The 19,369-nt window shown below is 43.6% G+C and overlaps 1 protein-coding gene and 1 long non-coding RNA gene across 2 annotated transcripts; one reads left to right on the plus strand and one right to left on the minus strand.

Moving 5' to 3' along the window:
• Window positions 430-19,070, minus strand: OLAH (oleoyl-ACP hydrolase). Its single transcript, XM_021064281.1, is given in 9 exon segments — window positions 430-1,549; window positions 1,890-1,972; window positions 2,105-2,215; window positions 8,326-8,495; window positions 8,905-9,004; window positions 10,854-10,995; window positions 15,323-15,365; window positions 15,367-15,454; window positions 19,039-19,070. Coding segments are annotated over 9 exon segments (906 nt in total). The 3' UTR covers window positions 430-1,412.
• Window positions 4,954-7,023, plus strand: LOC110255690. The gene is made up of 3 exons (XR_002336353.1): window positions 4,954-5,169; window positions 6,052-6,094; window positions 6,400-7,023. It is a non-coding gene; the product is annotated as an uncharacterized LOC110255690 (long non-coding RNA).

Here is a 19,369-nt window from a genome sequence, read left to right on the forward strand (position 1 = left end):
CCTAACATAATTTTCTTGAGGTTATTTTTTAGCCCAAATATATTATGTGAATTCCAACTCAAAGCCCCCTCCCAATAATGAATTTGGTATTATTTGTACTTTTTAAGAAAGGATGATACAATCTAAAAAATACTTCTTGTGTGCATTTCCCTTAATCTTATTTACTAAGACTCTCTACATAGTATTATTATTATTTTTGGCTGTGTCCATGGAAATTCCAGAGCCAGGGATCGAACCTGTGCCACAGTGGTGACAACGCCATATCCTTGACCCAAGCCACCAGGGGATGCCTGTGAACTGTTTTTAAATCATAACAAAAACAAGAACTACTATTTTGTGATCCTAAACATATCAGTGCTCTCAAAGCTGACATTTCAGTGTATAAAGCAGCTGTGTTAAGCAGTCTGAGGCCCAAGGAAGAGACACGGATTGCATCAAGTAGAAGAGTTTATTATGAAGATCCATGGGAGAGAAAAAAATCAAGATACAGATTCAACAGCCAGGTTCCAAGAGATAAAGAGGGATTGGGAATTGCCAGAGATCACAGGGTCCACCAGCTCCAGGGATGTGGCACCTCTTCATTCTGGACATTAGGCATCTGTGGATCCCACTCGTAGTGTCCTGCTGTTACTCTGCCTCAGCTGATTTTCCCTCTTTCTGTTTTTTTCCCCCTTTTCATTGCTGTCTGTCCCCAACTCTTGTGCTCTCTCCTTACGTCTAGTTTAGATTGTCGCCATGCTAGGTGGAGGCAGCCTATGGGGCATGGCATTTTTGCTTGCCCCTTCTGTAGGCTAAGGACTGGATCCTAGGTGGTTGTCCATGGGAGGCTTACCCTGGGTCCCAGTGGGTCATTGCCAGAGTGGCAGCAGGATCACACAGGGCCAACAGGCCGTCCAGGTTGGAGGAACCACTCAGAAGAGAACCAAGGCTGTGGGCATGCTGGGGACGTGCCAGGACAGGCAGCGAATGATTGCTGGGGACTGGGGGACTGTTTTATTTTAACAAAACAGTAGGTTACATTTTTTCATGAAATGGGATGCCCCTGTATTTCAAAAGATGAAGTCCGGCTTTGAGCCACAGCGTGTTAATGAAATAATCATTTCATTTCCAGCCCTTCCTCTGTCCATTATGTTCACTGTTAAAATAAGTGAAGGGAAGGAATGGATCACTGACCAAGCAGGAATTTCCTAGACAAACTTTCCATAGATGAGATTCTAATAGGAAGAAGAAAGACCCCCCCAGAAGCATTCTTTGGTCCCCCAGATACTTAAATTCTCTGCAGGGAAATAAATTTGTGGATAACAGGTCACCCTGGCAGGAGCAAAAACATATCATTTTTCCAGTCCTGAATAAAACCCATGAGCTACTTCTACAAACCTAAGAAGAGTATCAGATAATCAACTTGGACTGCTTTAAGACCACATTGATAGTTCTAGAGTCTTAGTTATGTAATTCTTGATGAAGTCCTCATTGGAAGGTTCCAGAATATAAAAGTGGTCTCCTGGAAGCACATGAATATCAAAGCTTCCACTGGTCACATCTTTCCAGGCTGAAAAACAAACAGAATTATATTTAATAACCAATGACACCATCAACAGCAAAAGATTTACTTCCAGACACTACTTTTCTAAGAGCTGACATCAGTGGTAGAGTTACTTCCAAGGTATCAGGTTTTGCACGTCCTGTATTTTTAATTTCTCAGAGACCTATCAGTATACAGTGGTATTACCTGCCTTCTCTTATTTTACACACAACCCAAAACTCTCCATTTACACTGAATAAAACTTGGGTCAATTTTCTATTCAATGCAGTAATTGCTATTTACATTAGCTGAAAATCATCAGCCAGATACCTCACTAAAACACACCAAATCATCAAAACAATCTTACCTTCTGCATCAGTTATCACATCTTCAGAGCCAATAAAGCATGTTAAGTCACAAGAAAGAAGAGCTTTAGGAGGTAGGTCAAAACTGCAAACATAAAAGGGTGAGTTGGTTACTTTTCATAATTGACAACCTCCAGAATCTTTTCCTCTTAATAACTTCGTTCAAATCAAACATGACCTGTCCTCACTTCTTTCCCTTTTCCCATGGTACTTCTACCTTTCAGTGTTTGTCTGACAGTCACTGCGGTCCAGGCTATTTTCCAGGATCATCTGTCTTGTAAAACAATGCCACTGGCAGCAGAATGGCACCTGGGCACCCAGTTCAACTCACGGTAAGGCTGGTGATAAGTAGTATCTTTAACTCTTGTTCCCCCGAAATGACTACCTCTGTTTCCCATCATCCAGCAGATGCTATGGACAGAACCAAAACAAGTTCAGGGAAGCAGGGCCCCCGAGTTGGTTCCACCTATTGTCAGTTTAATCCGAACAACAGCAGACGTTGACTGAGCTGGGCACTGGGTTATCCCCTAGGGATGCTTGGAGAAAGAAGCACAGTCCCTCTGGCACCTTAGAGACTGGCTGGGGAGACAGACATTAAGAACATAATCGGATGACTGGAGAAATGTGTCCCCAAGTTCAGGGTGATCTGGGAACTCTTGACAGGTCGGGGGGTGGCATCAAGCTGGGTCTCCCTGGGAAATGGAGTTGGATCTGAGATCTGAATGAGTAGGAAAAACTTGGCAAAGCTGGGCAAGGCAGCAGGAGAAGAGGGAACAGAATGAGCGTGAACCAATGGCTGCTGTTCCAAGAGCAAATGGGGAATTGGGATAATTGAGGTACAAGAGGCAAGCAAGGGCCAAGTGTTGGCCTCACGAAGGTTTGGTCATTACATCATCATAAGAGAGCCAGGAAGCCACCATGAAGATTTAAGGCAAGGCATGTCATCCCCAAAGTTGACTGTCATCCCTCTGGGTACAATGGGGATGGATTGAGGGGATACAGGGTCTACGAAAGGACTGGTTCAGGGATTCTTTCAATAGTCCAGGCAAGAATTCCCACTTCAGCTCAGAATATAAAAAACTAGGAACACTGCTCCTGGCCTAATGAGAAACAGAAGGTCAACAAGTAGCCAAGTGGTGCCTTTTCTAGCACTTGTCGGAGAGCTGAGTTTGCAAGGCAAAATGGAAACCAAACTCCAAAGAGGGTGGGGACCCTCTAAGGAGAAGTGGGACATGAGAACTGGCTCATGTGGTCAGAGCATGATGGGAGAGAGGTGTCTGCTGTTCACGTGCGTAAGAAGAAATCAGCCAAAATGTTAACATGCTGGAAACCAAGCGTCTGGTGTCAGGTGGAATTCACACTCACAGCCTCTCATCCATGAGCCTCCACTAGGGGTTCAAGAGAAAGACTGGGAACAAGGCAAGAGGCCAGGCAGAGCCCTCTCTGCAGGGCAGGTAGGCAGCAGGAAACTGGATGTGACTGTGAGATGGGCTCCAACCCTGCCCCCGCCCAAGTCCTTCCCCCTCACTAAGCAAAAATCTTAGCTGCTGGAGGAGAGGCATCAAACACCTCCACCCCGGGCACACGTGATGACCCATGGATGTCAAGGATAGAAGCACTGATGCTCTGCCCTTGGGGAAGGAGTGGGAAAGGGTTCGGGCTCACAATTCTATACCAAAACCCAGAAGAAGTCTTCTACTTCTGGAGAGGGACTGGAAACTTCCACCCCAAACCAACCCTTAACAAGGAGGCGGGATAGGCCTGCTGAGAAAGTCCCACCCACAAGGCCCAGGCACAGAGGACCTGCCTGAGATTGAAGCTCAAGACTGTCTAGGATGTCCAAGAACTCCTCCAGGTTACCCTAGAGGCCAACCTCACACACAGGGTACCAAGCAACCTCTGTATGTTAGCGGGGGGAGCCTGGAGAGAGACTGTCCTCTAAGGCATAGGGAAGATGGAAACCCTGAGAGAAATTCTCAACCCATTCTCCACAGTGAGCACATGGTAACTTGGGAGCAGTGTGGCCCTGGAGTAACCATAGTAACCACAAGTAACCATGGTAACACAAAACCCAAATATGGCTCATCTCCAGTCTGGATTGACTCGACTCCCTACACCAATAGCCCGATAGAAAAGGAGAGGCATCAAATCCAGGTGTAAAAAAATATTTATGTCAGTCTCTGTTTTATGAATGCTATCCAGCTCTCAAAAAAACCCAAAAACCAAAAAACAAACTATCAGGGAGTTCCCATGGTGGCTCAGTGGGTTAAGAACCTGACTAGTAGCCATGAAGATGCAGGTTTGATCCCCGGCCTCACTCAGTGGGTAAAGGATCCCATGTTGCTGCAAGCTGCAATGTAGGTCACAGATGTGGCTCGGATCCTGTGTTGCTGTGGCGCAGACCAGCACCTACAGATCGGATTCAACCCCTAGCCTGGGAACTTCCATATGTCCCAGGTGTGGCTCTGAAAAAAAAGGAAAAAAAAATCAGACACATAAGAAAATAACAACAACAACAACAACAACAAAAAAAAACAACAAAAAAACAAAAACCAAAAAAACAACTCCCTTGTCAAGAGGCAAAGCAATTAAAAGAGTCAGACTCAGATAAGACCCAGATGTTCAACAGGGACTTTCTAGTTCTTGCCATTGAGATGTCAAAGGATTTCATGGGAAAAGGGGATAACAGGCGTGAACAAACGAGGAAGTTCATTAGAGAAGTGAAGATGGTGAGCAAGAGTCCAGAAGAAATTCTAGAGATGAGCAGCAACGGCAGTGAGGAATTCCGTTGACAAGCTCCTCAGCAGACCCGACACAGCTGAGGATACGATCCGTGAAACTGAAGATCATTAATAGGAATTATGCAAGCTGAAACTAAAAGAAAAAAAAGAGTTGAAAAAAAAGTGACAGGACATTGGAGAGCCCTGCGATGATATCAAACAGCCTGACACGTGTGTAGTTAGGGTCCCAGAAGGAGAAAAGACACAGCGGTCCAGGCAAGAGAGGACAGTGTGGGTGAGGTGGGAGCAGGCAGAGCTTTCTCACCTGCCACAGATTTTCGTTTAGCCACTGGGTTCTGAGCCTTGTGGTGGGTGATGGGAGAGGAGAGAGTGAGGAGACATTCTTAAGCCTGATTTCATTTTTATTGGGAAAAGCTGAGAGCTACGGAGAGGTGGAGCGAGGAGAACAGTGAGAAAGGGGAAGGAGTGGGAGCCAAGAGAGAAGTCCAGAGAGCAGGTTTAGGGAGAACATTTGGGATTTGGAAAGAAGCATCAGACAGCTGTAAGTAGCTACTGCACTTTGATTCATGGGGTGGGGGGGAGGTTCAGACTGTTAAGAAGTTGTTTTGTTTATTTTGGTTCTTTTTTTTTTTTTTTTTTTCCTAATGAGTGCAATATCCCTGCAAGTGATTTCTCTTTTATTTTTGGTTTGGGGGTGGTTTCTTTTGAGAGCTCTTGAGAGTTTAGCTAAATGACTATATTGCTGCCTTGGCATCCATGCTGTGTAGTCCGGTGGCTTGCAGAGCCCTGAAACTGACACGATCCCTGCCTGTGGGCACATGCCCCAGGTGTCAGCCTGCAGGGTCATGAGTAAGGGTGAATTCCTGATATTACCCACCACGGCCCTCATGGTAGGTTTTTCCTGGCCTCCTGGTGACTGGACATCTGGCCACTAAGATAAGACCCCCATGAAACTTAACAGTCCCCACTCTTTGGGATTTGAATTGACCAATCTGGCCTTAGCCTGGGAGCCTGGCTCAGCTGGTTAAGGACCTGGCACCATCACTGCTGTGGCTTGGGTTGCTGCTGTGGCGTAGGTTCAATCCTTGGCCCAGGAACTTGCACATGCTGCAGGCACACCCAAAAAACGAACAAACACCCCCAGTAAGAGTTACCGTTCTGGCTCAGCTCAGCAGAAACAAACCTGACTAGTAGCTGTGAGGATGTGGGTTCAATCCCTGGCCTACCTCAGTGGGTTAACGATCCAGCCCATTGTTGAAAGCTGTGGTGTAGATCGCAGATGTGGCTCAGATCTGGCATTGCTGTGGCTGTGGTGTAGACCGGCAACTATGGCTCCGATTTGACCCCTAGCCTGGGAACTTCCATATGCCACAGGTGTGGCCCTGAAAAAAAAAATCACCCCTAACTGAGGCATGTCCTTCAGGTCAACTCTGCCTGCACCCGCCTTGACTCCCCCGTGGCCCCAGGTGAGCGGTGAATGTCCTCCAGGACCTGTGAGTCATGAACGTCTGTGTTTCTATTTCTCTTGGGGGGTCTGCTGTGGAACCTCTGCTCCTTTTCCAACCTTCAGCGTCCTTCTTAACACACGTTAATTTAACAAAGTTGCAAGAGTCTTTGGTCGTGCATTTTTGGTTGTTGGGTTTTGTTTTTAAAACTCAGGTGTGGTTTGTTACGTGGCACACGATCTGCTAAACACGACCTCATTTCATTCTCATCGCGACACCCTGGAGGGAGTTATTCTTATCATCCCTTCCTCTGACGTCCCTTTCAGAGGCCCTTGTTCCGAATCTCAGAGCTGCTAAGCCATGAGTGTGGGTCCTGGTGAGCAGACTCTACAGACGACGTGTTTAACCATCATGTGAGCTTAATTAGTAAAAAGCTTCTTTTGAGTGTGTTGTTTCCCTGAATGTCATGGTCATCTAGTTGACTTTCCACTTGGTGGGGGATGTTGGACTGGTGGTTCTTGGATTCTGACTCTGTGCTAAGCCAAGGTCACCCTGTGAGAATCATGCTTGCTCAGAGGGTTGGGAGGAGAGAAATGGACAGACTTAGGGCTGCTGGGAGGCAGATGGTGGACTGAATGATAGATCAGAGATGGCTGCTGAATCCAGGGACGTGACAAAAAAATGAACGGGATTGTCTCTGTTCTCAAGCCGCTTCAAGACAGCTTGACTTTTTTTGGTTGTTGTTAAGCTATCTGTGTAAACTTCTCGTCACAGGCACTGCCCAGAGTGGCCCTAGGCTTAGGTGCAGGTTTTGCAGAGGAAATTAAAAAAAAAAAAACCCAAAAACTCACAGTCCCAGCATCTGGCTGCTACACAGAGGAGACAAAATAGAAGAAATGGGAGTTCCCTGGTGGCTCAGGGGGTTAAGGGCCTGAGAGACAAAATGGGAGTTCCCTGGCAGCTCAGTGGGTTAAGGATCCGGCATCGTCACTACAGTGGCCCAGGTTGCTCCTGTGGCACAGGTTTGATCCCTGGCCCAGGAACTTCCACATACCGGGGGCCTGGACAAAACAAAACAAGACAAAAGTAAAAGAAATGTATGACAGCATATAATAATGACTGAAGGCTGAATGCTGGCCCCACAGGATCTGCTCTGGGGAGGTTAGAATAGCTAGGACCATTTGTAGGTTCAGATAGTTGAGACCAGCATCTCGAATGTTAGGATTTCATTCCTATTAGGAGAATCAAGCTTCAAAAGAGACGTCTCAGGAGAGAGAGGAATGGTCAGGTGCCATGGAACCAAATGAGATCTGGAACAAGATTCGCGCCAAAGCAAACCACTTGCCTGTCCTGGTTCCCTGCTTAGTAAATGGGGATCCCCTTCTGTAGACCCCCCTTAAGAAGATGAGACACTTTTGGCATTGATTTGCTCAACAGATATTCGTTATGTGATTAAACATGCGTGTTGGACCATATTTTTTTTTTCAAGAAAAATACACTCTATACATCTTTCTATCTTTTTTTTTTATCTTTTTGCCTTTTCTAGGGCCGCTCCCACAGCATATGGAGGTTCCCAAGCTAGGGGTCTAATCGGAGCTGTAGCCACCGTCGTATGCCAGAGCCACAGCAACGCAGGATCCGAGCTGTGTCTGCAGTCTACACCACAGCTCGTGGCAACCTGGATCCTTAACCCACTGAGCAAGGCCAGGGATCGAACCTGCAACCTCATGGTTCCTAGTGAGATTCATTGACCACTAAGCCATGATGGGAACTCCTATACATCCTTGATTGATAAAAATTTTGCACTCTGGCTCCATTCTGGGCCAACAAAAATATCAGAGGTGGCCCTCCAAGGAAAGGAAGTCAAATCCTGACTTCCTGGATAAGCAGCAGCCTTCAAGAACAGCCAACCTACATTTCCATAGGTAATTACATATGTAAAAAAAAAAAAAAGAAAACTTGGAGTTCCCGTTGTGGATCTGCAGGTTAAAAACCTGACTAGTATCCATGAGGATGTGGGTTCGATCCCTGGCCTTGATCAGTGGGCTAAGGATCCGGCATTGCTGTGAGCTGTGGTGTAGGTCACAGATGCTTCTCAGATCCAGTGTGGCTATGGCTGTGGTGTAGGCTGGCAGCTATTTCTCCAATTCAATCCCTGGCCTGGGACCTTCCATGTGCTGTACCTTAGGCTCTAAAAAAGGAAAAAGAAAAAAAAAAAAAAAAGGAAGACAAAACTTATTTTGGTTACTTACATGTAATCACTAATAAGGCGCATGTCTGAGATGACTTTGGGAATATGTTTTGTTAAAAATTCCTTGTCAGCAATTAACTCCTTGGGAATGCCTCCAGTTTCCCTTAGGCCACAGATAATTTGTTCATCAGTCAACTGTGCATCTTTGGAAAGGCGACTCCGGGTCCTTGACTTGAAGCATGAACAACACAGGTCTGATATTTCATTTAACACACCTGTTCAGACACTGAAAACTCTCCAGTATCTCTTTTAGTGATTTCAAAGATTCTCTGAGCCAGTTATTTGCTGAAAGTTAAGTTCTCAGCTGACTCAGAATGAAAGAAAATGCTCTTATCATCGATATTGGGTCAGAGATGCCAGAGCCAGGGCAGACACTGACCAGAAAGCAGTTATAAATGCATTTCAGAGGACGGTATTGAAAGAGACTCATGGGCGTTTTCATGAACCAATAGTATCTACCATTCACCATAGTGCCCTAGGCTGGACCAAAATACACCAGGTAAAATAGTAATGACCTGATTTTTTTCCACCCATCTCTCTCCCTTCCACTGCCCTCCGGAAGGAAAATGAAATTACTTACATGAGGAGCAGATGAACTTGACATAAATAAATGCACTGGTTCTAGCATATATTTTTCTTTCAGGTGTAGTGCAGTCAAAAAAGCAATATAGCATCCCATACTATGTTTGGGGAAAAAAACACGGTAAGAACTGTTTAGCAAAACTCCTGGGAATCCATCAGAAGTTCACGAGAGCAAGTATCATAAACTTGGCAGTGGTCATGAAACAGTCCAAAGAAAAGCATACATTAGTTGAATAATAACCAGCTTAACTTATAAAAGGCCTATCTTCAATGATTTACATCAGAAAAAGCATCTCAAGGCATCCTAGGTAATTCAGACTAAGATTTAGTACTGGTTTCCACACTGTCTTGAAATTAAATTTCCTTTTCTGCCTGAAAGACATACATTACTGTGTATTTAATAGAATTTATTAGCAGTTCTCAAAAGGTAGAGTCTGGGGATACCCAGGAATTTCCTGGACCTTTTCAGGTCTATGAGGGTCAAGTCATTTTCAGGACTTTACTAAAATACAATTTACCTTTTATTTATTCATTTGTGGGGAGTCTTTCTGCCTTTTCTAGGGCCGCTCCTGCGGTGGCATATGGAGGTTCCCGGGCTAGGGGTCTAATCGGAGCTGTAGCCACCAGCCTATGCCACAGCCACAGCAATGCCAGAGCTGAGCCTTGTATGTGACCTACACCACAGCTCACGTCAATGCTGGATCCTTAACCCACTGAGTGAGGCCAGGGATGAAACCCAAGTCCTCATGGATATTTGTTGAGGTTGTTACCACTGAGCCACGAGGGGAACTCTGGCTGCTGACAGAGTGTAAATTGTGAGTAATTTGGAAATATACAGTAACAGCTTTATCAATGGGCATATCATTAACCTAAATTCTGACAATAGACCCTTGAGAAACTTAAGAGAGGTAGACTAAGTTTTCTATAAAAATGTTCATCAAGGTGTTTTTATAACAGGTCGAGGATGGAAGTAACTCTTCTATCCACAAAAGGAGATTGATAAAGTCACAAAGGAACATAACCTTACAGCAGGAAAGATCACCGCAGCAGTAAGTGGGGGTAAAAAAATCAGGAAAAAATATAAAAGAAGGTCTCATCATGTAAAAAATACTATGGAGCCACATCAAAATTCTAAAGGATTCTAGGATGATGGATACTTTCTTTTTTTTCTTTCTTTTTTTTTTTTTTTTTTTTTTTTTGCTTGACTGCATCTATACATGTTATCTAATATAGTAGCCAAAATGTACTGAGTCCTCATCACATACAAGGAATTTATGATTGTTATCCATTGAATTCTCACAAATGGGAACCATGATTATTCCAGTTTGACAGATGAGGAAACAAATTCAGAAACCTAAGTAAGTGGCCCAAGGTCAAACTGAGGAAGAGGCAGACAGAACTGCAGAGTTCATGACTAGCATTACAATGCTACAGCCTAGCTTAAGAAACATATACCTTTTATATCCTTTTGAAATTAAAGAAAAAATGGACTGAAAGCTGCTACGAGAGTCTTGATTTTAGAGGTCTTGGTTTTTTGGGGGTTTTTGGGGTTTTGCCTAAAATAAGAAAGGTAAGATGACCACGCGACTGGCCAATTGTAAGAGCCGTCCGTGGCTGCTCAAAATTACTCAGCACACTGGGACCCTTTTCCAAAGAGAAGGTGCCAAGAGGCGCCTAGGGTTAACGCACTCCTGAAAGAAGGATTTCAGTTCATCTCACCACCTGGCATTTAGATTTTTGTGGTCTCTACCACAGGACTTCTTTTGGTCTTCCTCATTTGAGAACAGCTCCAACCAGTTTGAACCAATCATTCTTTCAAGCACGGATGAAGCAGGGTAACCTTTCAAACAAAGGCATGCATCTCACGAGACCCAGAGAATCACTTAACCAGGGATTTGTGATGGAAGAAACTCTCCCCAGATATCTTTTAAAACAGTTGGGAAATACCTGTGGCCAAAAAAGGGGAAATTCCCCCCCCCCCGGATGATGGGCAGCAGCGCGTGGACAACTTCATCAACGATCTGATAGATGTCTCTTGGGAAAGGTTCTTCCAATCAGTTTTCTCTCCCAGCCAACCTTATGGAGTGCACTTGAGATTGAGGAAGACTGTTAGTGTCTTGGACCACAGGGAAGGCTGGGATCCTGTCAAAAGGCTTTTGTTAACATGATGGGACGTTTCAGAGACGTGAATCATCATGGTCAAGTGGAGGGAGAGAAAGGTTTTGGAATGTGATGCTCAAAAAGGGTGCAGACTACAGCAGACGAAGTAGTTGCAAAATACTCTCCAACTGGGAAACACTTCGGAATACTCGATGCATCATGCATGTGCAGAGTGGCTTGCAACCAGATCAGGGAAAATCTAGGAGAAAAATCAAATAAGAGGGAACTGAAAAACCTAGCTATGAGCGGGTGCTAATGGAATAACTGTCCACTGCTTATAGCAGGAAGATGAGACCTCAGGTTTCAAGGGTGACCAAGAAGAATGAGGCATTGGAGTGCCTTAAATTTGAGACAAAGGCGACTAGATCAGTGGAAGAGATGGGGCTTAGCGATAGACCCCATGGATAAACTTGGTTTATCACTGTGCTGACATTTAAAATCAGTAGGAGAAAGTATAGAGCTGACACATTGTTGCCGAGTCAACTGGTCATTCATTTGGGATAAATAAAATGGGATACCTAGCTCCCACACCATATACAGAAGTCAGTTCTAACTTAAACATGACAAAACACTTACGAACCGAAAGAAGAAAACAAATGACTTTGTGATTCAGGGTTGAGGGTGTATCTCTTAAAGCCAAGCCGTAACAAGTACAAGCTTTAAGAAGGATCAGCTTGACGGCATTAAAATTTCAAACTTGTGTACATCAAAAGGCAACACACAAGGAAAGAGGAGGCATAGACTGAGAAAGACATTTTAACCCATAAAACCTAAAAAAAAAAAAAAAAGTAGAATTAAGAGGAGTTCCTGTCTGGCTCCGCAGGTTAAGGATCCAGCATCACCACAGGGGCTCTTCCAGTGGCTGTGGAGTGAATTCCTGGCCAGGGAACTTCTGCACGCTGCAGACAAGGCTGAAAAAACAGACAGCCTCCACCCCCCCTCCAATTAGGGTTAAGAATATGTAAAGAATTCCTACATGTCAATAAAAAAGAAAATCCAGTGGTAAAATGGGCATAAGAGACAAATGAGAAAATCATGGGAAAGAAAACATAAACAGCAATACATATCTGAAAAGTGGTTTGTTGAATCCATAGATGCTGAACCATAAAAATGAGGGCTAACTACAAATTGTATGTGGATTTTTGACCGTGCAGAGGGTCAGTGTCCCTAACCTCTATGTCTTTTAAAGGTCACCCGTAGATGAGACAGCTCACCAATTGTTAATAGCAGAGAAATGAAAAAGACCTTAATATCTATAAAGAGAAGAATAGATACATAAGTTGTGTCATAGTCACAGAGTGGAATAAAATACAACAGTTAAAAAATCAGCGAAGTGGGGCTCCACATATCCACAGGATGAATCTCACATGGGGGAGACAAAAAGTTAAGTTTCAGAATACTTACGATATGCTACATTCCTGTAAAGTTAGGAAAATACATGCACTGATACTCCATCTTGCATAAATTTGAAAAGGCCAAGGTAGGGGGAGAGCAGATCCAGTTGGGGAGGCTACACATAGGCTTTGATTGCGATCTTTTGTTCTTTTAAGGGGAGCAGAGGCCATGATTAAGTTTGTGGTATTATTTTAGATACATTTTGTGTGTGTGTGTGTGTGTGTGTGTGTGTCTTTTTGCTATTTCTTGGGCCGCTCCCGCGGCATATGGAGGTTCCCCGGGCTAGGGGTCCAATCGGAGCTGTAGCCACCAGCCTACACCAGAGCCACAGCAACGCTGGATCCGAGCCGCGTCTGCAACCTACACCATAGCTCATGGCAACGCCGGATCGTTAACCCACTGAGCAAGGGCAGGGACAGAACCCGCAACCTCATGGTTCCTAGTCGGATTCGTTAACCACTGCGCCACGATGGGAACTCCTTAGATACATTTTTATGTGTCAGTTATTTAAATTTGTATTTAAAGGATCGGTGTTTAATTGTCTATGTTGAACCATCAGCTGTTGAGGAAAACCCTCGTAGGAAAGTGCTTGCAGTAACGTGTAAAATTGCATTTATACATTAGTAACAGGGCTCTCTTCCGCCAGTGAGTGGCAGAGTACTAGCGACTGGGAAGTGGAAACAAAGGGGTTTGAAAAGCATAAGGGAGCAGAGAGGTGTGGTGTTGGGAAGGCAACATTTCTAGGGGTGAGAAGTGCACGTTAGAAAGGGGGAAACAGGAGTTCCTGTCCTAATGGGAACGAATACGACTAGGAACCATGAGGTTGTGGGTTCGACCCCTGGCCTCGCTCAGTGGATTAAGGATCCTGTGCTGCCATGAGCTGTGGTGTGGGTCGCAGATGCGGCTTGGATCTGGCGTTGCTGTGGCTGTGGCGTTGGCCGTCAGCTGTCGCTCCGATTAGACCTCTAGCCTGGGAAACTTCATGTGCCTGGGGTGCATCCCTACAAAACGAAAGGGGGAAACATTTCTTGGAGGCCTTATGGCAAAAATAAAGAGGGAAGGGGCTGAGGATAAGAGCCCCGCAGATACAAGGTAGGATCAAAGAATGGAAGATGCAGAGCTCTCAACCATTTATTTATTTTTAAACTGCACTTCACTACAGGGACAGAAGAGGGCACTCTTGAACTAATAAACAGAAAGCCACACATCGCTTGCCCCCCTCCCATCCCCAAGAGAAGGACCTATTTTTGTGGGTCACCATAATCCAACACACTTCATCAGGAATGGAAATAAACATCACACACAGAACACAGAAGGTAAGAACCAAACCTTTTCAGCCAATGAAAATGCTTTTTTAAAAAAGTCAACAAGCAGAAGAAAACAGTACAATACTCCAACAGACATGAAAGTCAAACGAGAGATTGCAGGTATGAAAGAATACTAACTCACAAATTTAAAATTCTGAACAGAAAGAGACACAAAATGACAAAAAGGGCTGACAGCATACTGGGAAGAAACTGAATAAAAAGGAATTCCTGCTATGGCACAGTGGGATTGGCAGAGTCTTGGGAGCGCCATGACACAGGTTCCATCCCTGGCCTTGCTCAGTGGGTTAAGGATCTGGCGTGGCTGTGGCTGTGGTGTAGGCAGGAAGCTACAACTCCAATTTGACCCCCAGCCTGGGAACCTCCAGATATTGAGGGTACGGCCCTAAAAATACCAAAAACAAAAAACAAAAACAAAAAGATGCACAAAAGAAAACACTGGGAAAGAACTGATACTCAAAAGTATAATCTATGCAAACTTCCCTGAAAGAAAATAAGACATGAAACTGTGAGTCGAAAGATTTGGAAAAGTGAGGCAACTGACTGAGGGCTATATGAGAACAATCTTTGCAACTTTCCTATAAATCTAAAACTTTTTTTTTTTAATATTATATTTTAAAAAAAAATGAGTGGACCTGCTTTGGGCAAGATCCCACTGTTCTCCTTACTTGCTGCAAGTAATAATAAAGCCTACCTTCTGAAACAAAACAAAAGAGGCACAGCATTTTGTTCCTCAAGGCATTTGACTTATTTTAAGCATTTAAGGGATTAAGAAAATCCCTGTAAACAGAACATAACTGAAAAGAATGATATTTAATTCAGTTTCATGGTGCTGTGAGAAAAAACTCATGTTCACAATCCACCACCAAGAAGAATCCTAGGACGTTCCCACCATGGCACAGTGGGTTAAGACTCCAACTGGGTCAAAGGATCCGGCACTGGCACAGCTGTGGTGCGGATTCAACCCCTGCCTGGAACTTCCATATGCTGCACGAGTGGCAAAAAAAGAAACCTAGGTCCGACAGGGCAGTAAATGTAAACTGAAGAAAGAGAGAAAAAGGACATACAAGACTGAACAGAGCTGGAGTTCCCATTCATGGCTCAGCAGAAACGAATTCGACTCGCATCCATGAGGATACAGGTTCAATTTCTGGCCTCACTCAGTGGGTTAATGATCTGGTGTTGCCATGAGCTGCGGTGTAGGTTGCAGACACGGCTCGGAGCTGGCATTGCTGTGGCTCTGGCATAGGCCACAGCTACAGACAGCTCTGATTGGATGCCTATCCTGAGAACCCCCATATGCCGCGGGGACAGCCCTAAAAAGCCAAAAAAAAAAAAAAAAAAAAAAAAAGACTGAACAGAGTCTCAGTGACCAATTGGACAATATCAAAAATCACAATAGTGAAGAGCAGTCTTGACTGTCTGTTAGTATTCATTATTTACCAGCAAGGAAATGCTTTGTCATGCTTCACATTCCGATATGTGCTCATGGTCTGACCTTATCAATTACTTAGATGGTGATGAAATTTCACATACCTTCCACCAAGTCAGAAATCTCTTGGCCCCATTTGGCAAAAAAAAGTGGAACCACCTCCTGACCAGGGAAAGAAAACCAGCCTAAAAAGTGCACCAGGGTTTCGATACAAGCAATTCACGACTTTTTCATTCCTAGGGAGAAAATTAAAATATATTTAACATGATGTAAATCAATTAATCTGTCCAAACAGAATTAGGTATGTTTTAATGGAAATTTATACTCATTACAAGGAACATACGTTCAATTATAAAGTGATGGCAGGAGTTGCTGTCATGGCTCAATGGTGCCGAACCTGACTAGTATCCATGGGGACACGGGTTTGATCCCTGGCCTCGCTCAGTGGGTTAAGGATCTGGCATTGCCATGAGCTGTGGTGTGGGTTGAAGACATGGATCTGGTGTGGCTGTGGCTCTGCTGTAGGCTGGCAGCTGTAGCTCCAATTCAGCACCAGCCTGGGAACTTCCACATGTCATGGTGCAGCCCTTAAAAAAAAAAAAAGTGATGGCTAATTTTTCTGAAAAGAAATAAACCCCAAACGAAAGGTGTCCCCAAAAAAGGTTTTTATGGCTTGGTTTTTGATGATTAGAATATATAAGCTTTTAGGGATGTTGGTGAAATAGCCAAGTATACGTAACCTTTAGTAAGTACATGTCATACGCATATTTAAAGTGATAGAAATGTCAATTTAGAAACCACCTTTTTCACAATTCAGGGAGTAGTTTTATCTAAACAGTTTTATCTCAGTGTCTTCATGATTCCTAGAGCCACTTTTCAAGTCATCTATAAATTTTCCAGAGCCCATAATTTCCACTCCCTTCTGAATATTAGATAAACACAACTTTTTGCATCTGCATATAATGCTGTCTTTGGAAATTTTACCCCCAAGATCCAAGTATCCATTCACCTTGTATTAGGATGATTTCTTTAAAAAAAAAAATATATATATATACACACACACACATATATATAAATTTATATGATTCTTCATAATTTAAATACTTTCTCTCTCTCTCTCTCTCTCTTTTTTTTTTTTTTTCTTCTATCCTTTTAGGGCCACACCTGCGGCATGTGGAGGCTCCCAGGCTAGGGGTCGAATTGGAGCTGCCAGCCTACCCCATGGCTGAAGCAACACCAGTTCTGAGTTGCATCTGTGACCTACACCACAACTCACAGCAAAGCCGCATCCCTAAGCCACTGAGCAAGGCCAGGGATCAAACCCGAGCCCTCACAGATACTAGTCGGGTTCATTAACCACTGAGCTACAACGGGAACTTCCTAAATACTTTCTATATTGTTTTCAAATTGGTTATTAAATTGTACAAAGAGATGGAGTCTTTCCAAATGTGAGATCGTCAACCACAGTATTAGGATAAAATCTGTTTTGCCTCTCTCTCTCTCTCTCTCTCTCTCTCTCTCTTTTTTTAAGTACCAGTTTTGTCACTTAACCTCTACAAGCATCCAAAACTAACAAAAATGATTGAGATTTTTTTTCTGGTTCACATGTGCTCTCTAAAGAGGATACTGTTTTTCATAATTAAGTAATGGAGAAAATACTCATAATAGGAAAAACTTTATACAAACTTAAGCAAAATTAAACTTGTTTGGGGGGAAGGTGACTTTTGAAGAAAAACTCTTTGCCTTATATCTGGGTACTTAGGTTAATTTAAAGATTTTTAAAAAGCCAAAAAGGACTAATTCTATTTTATTCCTTCTGAAGAAGAATATTTGTACTCGAAGCCATACTCCTGCTAGCCAATCCTATCAATAAACTCAATGACAGTGGATCAGCCGAAAATGAGAGCTTTATAGGTATCTACTATTTTCTGTGAAAATGCTTGAGTCATTTTTTTAAGGAGAACAAAAACCTTTGGAAGAGCCTGCCACAGTTTGGCAAGAACTACATAGCAAATGGGTGCTTTTTCTGAACCTTAATTTTGGAGGCTAAGGAGGAGTCTAGAAAAATTACTTCAATTCCACCTTTCTTTATTTATTTTTTTATTTTTATTTTTATTTTTTTTTAATTTTTTTATTTTCCCACTGTACAGCAAGGGGGTCAGGTTATCCTTACATGTATACATTACAATTACATTTTTCCCCCACCCTTTCTTCTGTTGCAACATGAGTATCTAGACAAAGTTCTCAATGCTATTCAGCAGGATCTCCTTGTAAATCTATTCTAAGTTGTGTCTGATAAGCCCAAGCTCCCGATCCCTCCCACTCCCTCCCCCTCCCATCAGGCAGCCACAAGTCTCTTCTCCAAGTCCATGATTTTCTTTTCTGAGGAGATGTTCATTTGTGCTGGATATTAGATTCCAGTTATGAGTGATATCATATGGTATTTGTCTTTGTCTTTCTGGCTCATTTCACTCAGGATGAGATTCTCTAGTTCCATCCATGTTGCTGCAAATGGCATGATGTCATTCTTTTTTATGGCTGAGTAGTATTCCCTTGTGTATATATACCACATCTTCCGAATCCAATCATCTGTCGATGGACATTTGGGTTGTTTCCATGTCCTGGCTATTGTGAATAGTGCTGCAATGAACATGCGAGTGCATGTGTCTCTTTTAAGTAGAGTTTTGTCCGGATAGATGCCCAAGAGTGGGATTGCAGGGTCATATGGAAGTTCTATGTATAGATTTCTAAGGTATCTCCAAACTGTTCTCCATAGTGGCTGTACCAGTTTCCATTCCCACCAGCAGTGCAGGAGGGTTCCCTTTTCTCCACAGCCCCTCCCGCCCTTGTTATTTGTGGATTTATTAATGAGGGCCATTCTGACTGGTGTGAGGTGGTATCTCATGGTAGTTTTGATTTGCATTTCTCTTATAATCAGCGATGTTGAGCATTTTCTCATGTGTTTGCTGGCCATCTGTATATCTTCTTTAATTCCACCTTTCTTTAAAAGGAGTCCTTATTTTTCAAATCAAGGAGACCTACCTTAATCTATTTAAATAACTCGCATTCTAATGACCCTAAAACGTGTTAGAACAAGGGTGATTTTTGCCATGCTCAAGCCTGTGGCATTTGGGGGAATCGAGGCGCTCTTTAAGAAAAAGCATACAAAACTATGAGAAATTAGGTGTAGACCCTTTGATCATTAGTGCTAGGGTAAAACCATCTTCTTTCGGGTTATGGATGGGGATAGGCACTGCCTGTCACTTAACCAGAGTGTGACAGCCTCAGTGGGTCCTCGGAACAGGTACTGATTGGTACCTGCCCTACACAGCGAACCCACGGCTGAGCTCTCGAGAGAAGTAGAGCCTGGACAGTTAGTGGAATCGTCTCTCTCTTGGCTCTCACCTTTCTCCCCATCTGCCCTGTGTCTTCCTAGAGAAAGAATCAAAGGCCAATCCAACCTAATCGTGCCTACCCAATCCTCTAGGTAGAAGCCTTCTACCTGGATTTAATTTATCTCCCCCTTCTTCCTTTTCACTTAAATCATAAAATGCTAAGACTTGAGAGTTGCAAGGGATCAGAGCAGTCACTTATCCCCCTAGTATACCTTAGCAACTAAGGCTGTGGAAACAAAGAGATCTGAGTTTGGAGTTCCATCCCTGGCCTGGGAACTTATGTGTGACCCCGTCCCCCCCAAAAGGAGATTCAAGTTCAAATCCTGGCTATACCTATCGATGTGACATTAGTCAGATGACCTGAGTGATGTAAAGTTTCCATGTCTTCATCCATCAAATGAGGACAATAACAGCATCTTCCCTACGTTTTGATGAAATGTATCAAAATGCTCGGCATGGTTTTAGGCACCCACTAAACAAAAATGAATATTATCTATCACTCCTCATTTGACAGTTGAAGGAACTGAGACTGAGGGATGTTGTCACATGCCCAGGGTCACCCAGCCAGTTAGCGATACATCAGGAAGCAGGACACACAGGCTGTTAATCTTAAAAGCTACTTCCTCACTTATCCTTTTCCCCATATTCTCAGCATCAAGATACAAGTGAGCCAGTAAGTGGCAGGGCATGGACAATACACCAGGGAAGTTTGGGTTAGAGAGTCGGGGACAAGGACTTCTCTACTTTGGGTGTAAA

Source organism: Sus scrofa, chromosome 10 (assembly GCF_000003025.6).
Source record: "Sus scrofa isolate TJ Tabasco breed Duroc chromosome 10, Sscrofa11.1, whole genome shotgun sequence".
Lineage (NCBI taxonomy): Eukaryota > Metazoa > Chordata > Mammalia > Artiodactyla > Suidae > Sus > Sus scrofa.